General features: G+C 38.6%; 1 protein-coding gene and 1 long non-coding RNA gene across 3 annotated transcripts in view; one reads left to right on the forward strand and one right to left on the reverse strand.

The window, feature by feature from the left end:
- Positions 1-191: 191 nt before the first annotated feature.
- On the reverse strand, positions 192-7,395 carry LOC118423344. The gene is made up of 6 exons (XR_004832029.1): positions 7,278-7,395; positions 5,729-5,970; positions 5,002-5,380; positions 3,025-4,876; positions 2,643-2,668; positions 192-268 (listed from the first exon to the last, which is right to left on the reverse strand). It is a non-coding gene; the product is annotated as an uncharacterized LOC118423344 (long non-coding RNA).
- A 6-nt stretch (positions 7,396-7,401) lies between these two features.
- Positions 7,402-9,672, forward strand: part of LOC118423310 (5'-nucleotidase domain-containing protein 1-like) — a 13,793-nt gene continuing 11,522 nt past the window's right edge. For both annotated transcript variants that reach the window (XM_035831422.1, XM_035831423.1), the window contains exons 1-3: positions 7,402-7,693; positions 8,330-8,424; positions 8,632-8,703. In XM_035831422.1, the coding sequence (XP_035687315.1) occupies positions 7,541-7,693; positions 8,330-8,424; positions 8,632-8,703 (320 nt within the window). In that variant the 5' untranslated portion in view covers positions 7,402-7,540. The remainder of the gene's footprint in view (positions 7,694-8,329; positions 8,425-8,631; positions 8,704-9,672) is intronic.

Raw genomic sequence — 9,672 nt, forward strand, 5'->3', positions numbered from 1 at the left:
ACTACGACTATTGTCATAACGTTGTCCCAATGTAGTTTTGTATCTTTAATCTCGTACTTTTCGTTCCCGAAAGCTGGCCAGCCGGGCCCTGGTTTGAAAATGTGACATAGGCCTTACAGATACGAATAGGGGTTATACATTACAAAACCTGTATTAGAGCTACTTGCATTGATACTTAGAATTAAGTTACTTCTTCCGAAGATCTTGATGTTCGTTCCGCCGTTCAAGCTTCCAACGTGAGGAGCCACTCCGGTGATCTGGGAAGCGCCTGGGAGAGCAGGAATTATGGACGAAACACACATAAATTTCTTCATTCGGCTAAGCATGTCAACTTGGCAAAAAAAGTTTGGAAACTTAACCTTTGTTTATCAGTTTCCGTTGTTTCGTTGATTTGATTTAATAATTGGCACCCGCGCCTAAAGCCCATAACATAACGATGTACAGTGTGGAACACAAAAAAACAGGGCCGGGAAATCGGTACGTTTGCAACCCACTCACGTAAGCAGCCGGGAGACCACTCTGAGTGATACAAACAAGTAAAATACATAACGAGCCTAGTCAAACCAGTTTTCATTGTCCATTTTAGACCATACAAACAAACATACTATGGCGAGTATGGCCGAAGTCATTACTATCCACATAGATACCATTTTGAAATATCTGCCACCCCTCGATCGTGGGACAACTATAAGAAAGCTTTGTTTCTCGAAGTACCTTAGCCAAAATCCATAGGATTACGATTTGATCTCTTTTGAAGTTTCCTTCTAAGCTATGGATTACAAGCATGAAAATACTGCACAGGAAGCCATGTTGTCTTGGTGGCGTTTTCCGGTCTTAAATTGCCTTTTTGTTAATTATTTTGGCCTTGCTGTATAATGTTAGCTGATTGAACCTAATTTTTATGAAACTGCAAAAAATATAATTTTTGTGGTAGCATGGCAACAGTGCATAGACTGATTAAAATATAGCTTACAAATGCATTGTTCGCTCAGACGATAAAGACATGTAGCCTTTCACCTATATACACGTATAAGCTTGTGTCTGCCCTTACAAAGGGTTAAAGGCATTGTCTTGCTGGCATTTGCGACGATTGTATCTACGTGTCTAGTAAGCTGTTAACTTCATTCACAGATTTTAACCTTTGTAACTACACTATTCAGCGTGGATTTACATACAAGTCTAGCCGACTTATCATAACTGTCAACATACCTAAGTATTCATGTTTTCGAGTACTCTATTTTCAAACGAGTCTGGAATTTGTTTTAATTACAACAGCCTGGCGTACGTGACTTTGAAGCTTCATGCTCATGAGGCATAGAGGACATGGTATGTAAAATGAGTCAGGCTTTTTGCGGAATGTTGTAGTTTGGGGGTCTAGCTGCATTGCCATCTGTACATTGGAATGTATACGTACAGAAGACTGTGATAAAAAATCATGGAAATCCGTCGTTCAGTTATTGTCCTTGGAAGATTTTAAACAAAAATGCCCCTGCAGTTCCACAGCAGGCTGCTAGGTGGCCAAAATATGTAACACTTCTTTCTTACTTCACAAGCTATCTGTCACGAAAATATCAAGACCATAGCACGTCCGGGTAAATAGAAACAAAATGGAAGATGTGCTGCAGTACCTAGGTAACAAACCAAGGAGCCCAACATTGACATTGACCTTCGTCGTCCTAACATGTAACCACATATCCGAAATATCATCGTAATCCATTCAGAGGTTCTAGAGTAATACTAAGCACAAAAATCCGGAAACACAAACAGACACACGGACACACCCAAAACTACATCTCTCCCTTTTTCATGGATATAACTATGGCTATAGATATATACGCAACGAAATAGCATGGAATTCATCACGGACATTTTTATTTTATTTTCTTTTTCCCTCTTGTTGGGCATCGTGTATGGCAAACTTACAACTCAGATCATCAAGACCCACATATTAACCATTCTGCCCAAGATGGAAAACGAATAGCAGCAGCAAAAAAAGACTTGCATCAATGATAAGTTGCTAAATAATTTCTTTGTTTTGAAATATATGCTGAAACTAACGTTCAAATCGGATATTTCAAGCAAGTTAATCTTACATGTGCAGAAAACGCTTTACATTTTTTCACATGTTCTAGTACGTTGTGCTTCTATAGACACAGAGTTAAAACCACTAATCACAATACCTTTTCAAGCTAAATATATGATAGATAGATAGATGGTTTATTGCGCAACAATTGTATCAGTGACAATGTATAGTAATGTATATTCAACATATAAACACGACATATAGCACGTTATTAAGGCACTACGATGCACAATGGAATGAAAAATAGAATGTAATGCATAAGCAAAGTGAAGGGACATGAGGATTCTTAAATACATTCAAAAATGATGATCAAATAAATAAAGAATTCTTCCACTTAGGAACAAGCTTGATGTAATTATGAAATAATTATTTTGCTAGCCCGTGTATACTTTTTATACGTGAAGTGACCATAGCGTCCCCCTTTTAGATTGTACCATCCTCCATAGTTACCGCTGGCTCGCCCTTTTTGTTCGCTTGCCACGGAGGATGGTACTCAGACTACGAGTACTATTTTACATAATAAAAACGAAAATTTGTTATAAAAACTAAGGTGTCTTACCTGTACTTCGGTTGACCTGTTTCGTGCTGTGAAAAAAGGAATGTCGAGACAGTCGTTGTTGTTTTGTCTCATACTTATAAATTTGTCGGAAAGTAACAGAAGAGACATCATTAAAAGACTTTTAAAGAGCAACTGTAGTAATTATTACAAAGCGGTGCTACTTCTTCATGTACAAAGGACGTAAGATTTAGAATTCGTTAAAAGTTTTTTTAAGCTTTTATACTCTGTGTTCGTCATTACTTGAGAGGATTGTAATATAGGAAATTCCATTTATGAGGCATACAATGTATATCAAATATGCTTTTCCGAAATGTCATCTTCAGTTTGACGTTAACACCACACAAGGTGCAATTACTATTAGAAATCAGTACAATAGGCTCACCTGACTGCAGACACCACAGTAATCCACAACAGTAGCAGATACAATATTCTCATCTTGATGCCTTTGAGAACACCTGGTCTACAAGGAAAAACTTTCCTAAATGTAAACCAGGAAGATTCAGCGGTATGAAAGCGATCCAAAAGCGTTGTTCATCACGGAAAGGTTGTGCACTGGATTCCCGTCTGGATCCCTACATTACACCTTCCGCTATTAGGCTAGTGAAAGTTCGCACATTTCTTAAGTTATACGCAAGCTTGGGAGAAACCATTGTATCCTCAACATAGGTGACATCACTACCTGAAGTTCAGATGCAGAACGTTGTCTTTATTGTATGAAAAGAATGTATTCCTGCCGATATTGTCCATGATACGTTTCCAAATAATATGAGACTTTGGGTAAAGTGGCCATTGTTGGCTTCAAAAAAGTGGCCATTGTTGGCTTCAAAACAAGTTAAATGAGCTCCATAAAAAAATTGAATTTTAACCCAGCTTTCAGGTTGTATGTCATCTTGCTATAGAGCTGATGCGGACCAATACGAGGTAACAAAAATCTCAATATTGAAATTAATCATGATCACTGTTAACCTGTTGTTGACAATGACTTAAATTCATTTCTTGACGTAATCATTTTTATGAGAAAACGTTTGCACGGAAGGCAATGTGTCCAATACGGGCATAAATCAAACATCATTAGCGTCCTACAACTACACAGCAAAGAACGATCTGTCTAAAGAGATTAATGAATATTGACTACCGGGGGTATATCAAATACCGGTGGGTATGTTATCGCCTGGATCAGGCTGTACTTTAGTCAATCCGTGTGTTTCTAAGATATACAGGAATATCCCATTTGTTATGCCAAACTTACGTGCAGTTTGCCAAACAACTTAATCATGACGATAACATTACAGATATGCAGGTAATTTAATTTGCTTTTAGGGACATCGAAGAACATAAAACTCTGTAAAAGAAATTATCATTACAGTACAACATGTGTAATCTGTGTTAAAATTGTGCTGGACATTGCAGTTCACTTATCGTTGAAAAAGTTTGTAAACGACGGATCCGTTTGATCAGATTAAATCTAGCTTAATTCGTATATTGAGAGATATAACAAACATGTGGATTGTGCTTGAAATTGTATTGTTAGTAGTGTCAGACATTGTACAGAACGGAATATTATATAAAGGTTGGCAATTTTGTTTAAGGTGTGCCTTTTTGCTTTAGTGTGTCCGTAGTGAGTTGTTAACAGTGAAAGTAACAGAAAATGGTGTCACCACAGACTTACAGGAAGTGGAGGTCAAAGTGGAGGTCAGCATACTTCCCATACAGGCTGATTTCCACATACTAGCAACGTCTGGGACACTGACCACTGACAGGAAACTAGTTCAAAGGTCCCAGAAAGGGATATCTAATTTCCTGTCTTCAATTTCCTGTTACATGCATGCCTGGTCCCTCTGGTAGCCCATGGAAAATGCAGACAGGATCAACAAGAAATTCATAAAAAAAGAAATCCAGAAAAACTAAAAATTATTTCACTGAGGTATGAGATCTTCATTTCTTGTTATTTGATATCTTAATGTGGCTTATGATCACACTATTATGTACACAAACATCAATTGCAAACTGTAACTAAGATGAATACATTATGTCTTCCATGCCCATTGAAATGTCTTGTGATGATCATTATCTTCCTCTCCATCATAGATACTCCTGTCATCACCATCATCATCACTTTCCAAGCCTGCAAATGGGTCAGGATTACAAGACTACAAGTTTCTATTCATTCCAGTGCTTTTGGTGAATCTCCATACAATAATGGACACCAGCAAATTCCTATCCATCTGCACTAGCTGAAAGAAATTAGGAACAAAAGCAGTTTAGATAGAAACACAAATACTGTTCATAAAAAGTAAAAATGAGAATACAAAAAAACGTGGTGACAAACTTGACTCTTGTAAAAGATATTATGAATTACCTATTCAGCAATCAGCTGTCCCACCATTTGTGTTTGCGATTGGCTGTGTTTTTTCTTTTCTATTGTTCCACGGTTGATGCATTCTCCTACGCCTGTTGTCTGTAACAGTCATTTCGCGATGACATTGGACTCTCTGGGTAGGAGAATGGATTGATGTTGTTCATGAATTTTTGTTGTAACCTGCGTTCCATCCTATGCAACTCCTGAGTGATCTCTTGTATCTGTCAGATAACAAAATCAGTACGCTGACTACAGGTCCCGACAGTACGGTGGGATTTCCCTTTGATAGGTTACTTCTCTGAAGCTCTCACACGACTGTTTGACAGCCCATGCCACACAGTGCTGTAGTTGGAACTTCTTAATCATCTGCATCACCATTCTGTGTAAACAATAATGATAAAAAGGAAGTTGGTTTATCTGACGAACAGCAAATGTTACTTCTAAAACTCAAACTCATCTTCCAAAGATGTTGCACTTCTTAAGGTACAACTCTTTTTCCACACTGTCCTCATTTCTGTCTAGCTGTGCAACCTAAATATTTTAGACAATATTACTTTAGTTGTAATGTAGAAAACAAGCATAGCATTGTGACCCCTTCACAATTGATTGATACACTTCCTTACTTCAAATGGTACACCATGGTAGAGAAAATCAAAGTTCAAACATGCATATTTGTCCCTTGTCAATATCACACAGAACAGCAAAGTATTTAACTGTATAACATTACGTGTATACACCACCGTGTAGAAACACACAGTATAAAAACTCCTCTTGAAAAATCTGGTTTGGACAATCCAGGATCTATGTAATGGAGGTCTTCACTGAGTGCCAATGGCATAGCTCTTGGCCTGAGGTCTTCTACGGAGAACACGTCTGGTTGGTCCAAATTCTGGAGGTTCTTGCTCTCTGCAGCATCATCAGGTGTTTCTGGTACCCAACACTTTTGGAGGTTACACAACCATCTGTTACCTGTCATAATGGTAAGAATATTGTAATGACAAAAAAAAACTGCACCCTTAATAGTTAATATGCAAATACTGTACAATGTTCAAGGTGATTTAACTGCAACACGAAGGGAGGATGAAGTTTATTGGGAAACTTAATAATCATATATATGAAGTTTATTGGGAAACTTCATTTATTGGGAAACATTGTAAGTTTAATAAAGACTTCTTCATTTCACAACCTTCTTTAGATGCTTCTTTGCCTTCATCAGTACAAAAAAGGCGACAGATAGTCATTGAAACGTTTACGGAAGAATTAAAAGAAGGTTGTGAAACGAAGATCTTAGACTTTGTTCAATTGATCTACCAACCTGATGAAACTATTTACGGAGGTTCATAAGTTCATGTCACTAGACATCTGAGATAGATGCCTGATGTGAATATACCACCAGACCAGTTGTCTGGGCTCGTCAGAATATTATGACTGCAATCATAATCAAGTTACAAAATAAAGGTTACATTGAATAGATTCCCATTAGAATAATGGATGCCTATTTTCAAAGTCAAATCATCCCACCAAACACAAAGGTAGCATTAAATACTAAGGAGCTTTCATGATTATACATTATCAAGGTATTATGTTGTACATCTCTACTAAGGTACTTCATACACTTGGCAAATAAAAATATGGGGATGACAAAATTTGAAGAAAGGCGTGAATCTGATTAGCCTGGGAACCATACCATCGAGGCGCTCGGCGGTGTAGGGGTGACCGCCCGTACAGTTAATTGCTACAGGCCGGGGGAGTTCTTACGGGGTTAGATTAATTTAGTCGCGCGGGGTAAACTCAAAAGGCCGGCTACAAGCTCTATCGGCGAAATCTCAAAGGGCAGCTAATCAGACAGGCTGACAGAAGCAGGTCGGTGCCGGGTATTTAGCTCCCCAAAGCCGACCGCGGAGAATGGTACCCAGGCTAGAATCTGATATGATCAGAAAATCAACAGGGTGAATCGATTACTATTTAGCAGTGCTGCCAATCTACTTGAAGCTTGTAACTAGCTTCTAACAACAACATACTTCGAAAGCACAACTTATTGGTTCTGTCCATTTAGGCTACACCTTGATATCGAATCACACCAAGGAGGTTTAATATATATATATAAAAGGTTTTTTTTTTTTTAACCTCCTTGATCACACTTTCAATTCTCCAAGTATCCTATTAGTTTTACACCATTTCTCCCTTGCATCATAATTTACAGGCTGTCACTCTGCAATATTCACAGACCTACGGACACAAACTAAAGAAACAAACAAACAAACAAACAAACACACCAATTGATAACAATTCCCAGAGTTCTTCCCGACGGTTTGAAAGAGTCAAAATGAAAGACAGCAGTTGCGTGCATCATCTCAAAGAAGACTCTTGACCCCACATGACCCCTGAAGCCCTGGGGTCAACCCGCGGGTCAATTATTCCAACCGTCGACACTACAGGGAGTGGTTTGACAACTTTTCCCAATCGAACACGCTAAGGTTTTATATTCCATCACCATTTTAACGGTCATGTTTAGTAAACACGGCTTTGTCAACAAAACATGGGACAAATGTTTACCACTGTAACCCCTGACCCGGCAAACACAGCAAAAATGGCGGACGCCGGTCAGACTTTTTCGTTTGCCGATGTTGACGCCGTGGGACTGGATTTAGACCACACTTTGTGCCGCTACAAGGTTGCAGAAACGTTCGAGGTAAGATCCAAGTTTTGTGTGAGGTCTTATCGGATTTGTAAGATGCTTAAAGCCCTAATTTGTGTGGTGCAAAATGCTAGGTAAAAGTGGGGAGGGGGGCAGAAATGTATACCGGTAGTTGCACGTCGTTACGTTGTTTACGACAAGGCGTTTACGGCTACCTATAATTTGAAGTATCCCAGCTTTCCTCTTCTTCTTTTGCTTGTTGAAGCCAATGCTTCTTTTTCCTCGATAGGATTTTAGAAACGTTAGTTTTCAATGTTCCTATCTGAAAGATCGCAATTTTGCAACGCAAAAGCTTCTCTTGGCTTGTCAACTCGAATAAATAGCACGGCACATCAACTGCCAAAAATATACTTAACAACTGCAGCAATACACAAAGGAGCCCAGCAAATGATAGAGATAATAGTACAAAATTAGCGGTATCATGCTAGACAGTTATACTATGTATAGCTGATAGTACTAGTATGTCGACCCAGTGCTCTGTGATCAAACTCTGTTGTTGTTGTTCTAGTGTTATTCGTCTATTTCTTCGCCAGACATCGTTTTGAGGTGCTGTTGACATCTAGGAGCTTCCCATGTGTATTGTGCACTTTGTAGCTTTTGGCAAACTCAACGTTGCCATTTTTGTTGCAGATGATCTATGACGGCATGTCTAGATACGTGGTGGAAGAACTCAAGTATGGGAAGGAGGACATGCTTCGACCATTCTCAGAGGACAGGGACTTTTGGTCAGTATTTAAGGAGTGGGTACTGGTACAAAAAATGCATTTTAGATAGTCAGCTGTAAACCTCTGAAGAAAATCGTAATTGTTGAAAGGTGTGAAAGGTGAGTTTGAATGCCAGCATCTGACATTGTGTGTCATGGTTATATAGCAATATGTAAAGGCCATAAACATGAAATTTGTATACAATAATTTTTTCTTCTGTCCCCGCAGTATAAAAGGCCTACTCTTGGATGCTTTGAGAGGGAATTTCTTGAAGTTTGCAGAGGATGGCACCATTCTGAGGTTTGAAACTACCAAACTTTTATAATAGCTTGTCATGAGAAACTTCAGCACTCTGTCAGTCTGAATGTGACTTTTGCCTAGTTAAAGATCATAAAAGATGTACTTTGTATTGAACTTAATAGAACTGTACCTTTATAGCATGATTGATATCAATAGCTTGCCTTGCAACTTTGAAATGACAGTAGCAACACAAGAATGGGGATGTGAAAATGAAAGCTGCAAACTTAACTAGAGTTCGGGGACCTCATACCTCCATGAAATATTTATTGTTTTTTTGTGGATGGTATGTATGTTTATAGTCGGTTGTATTTGAGAGTAATCGTTATAAATGTTATGGAAAAGTAGTGGTGTATTTATTTAATGACACAGAGGATGTCCATCTGATTAGTAATTATTAAAATGTGACACTTAATTGTGTAATGTGCGTTTAAGAGGTCAACGGCATATGGTAGCATGGTGTTCCTTAAGCTTGATGTTTGGCATTTAAACTGTCTAAGGTTGTCAGCATTATTGAGGTTTGACTATGTGCCTCAGAGCGGTGTGGTGGGAGGAAGTTGGGAAACTCAGAAAGAAGAAGGGATGTGGCCAACTTTAGTCAGATGGTGATTTGATTTTCCACCAATATGTCATAACATCAGCTGTTCACACGGTACAAAAATGAGATGCACACTTTCCTCTGATAGCCCTACATCAACTGTAAGATGAATACTTGGCGCCAACCCCGTCTGCTAAAAAACAAGTACCATTGGCTATGAAAGAGACAACTAACAACTGTCCCTTATCGTAACGAAATCAGAACATCTGTATCGCCCATAAAACTTCTGACACCCAACCCATCTAAGATGAGAGGACCTAATGGAATTTTAATCACCATGTCACTCAACTCAGCAGTACAGTATGTGAGACATCCATACCTGTTAAGCATTACCGTTAAATGTACCTCAACTTCTTACAATTATACTTACGCTT

This window comes from Branchiostoma floridae, chromosome 9 (assembly GCF_000003815.2).
Source record: "Branchiostoma floridae strain S238N-H82 chromosome 9, Bfl_VNyyK, whole genome shotgun sequence".
Classification (NCBI taxonomy): domain Eukaryota; kingdom Metazoa; phylum Chordata; class Leptocardii; order Amphioxiformes; family Branchiostomatidae; genus Branchiostoma; species Branchiostoma floridae.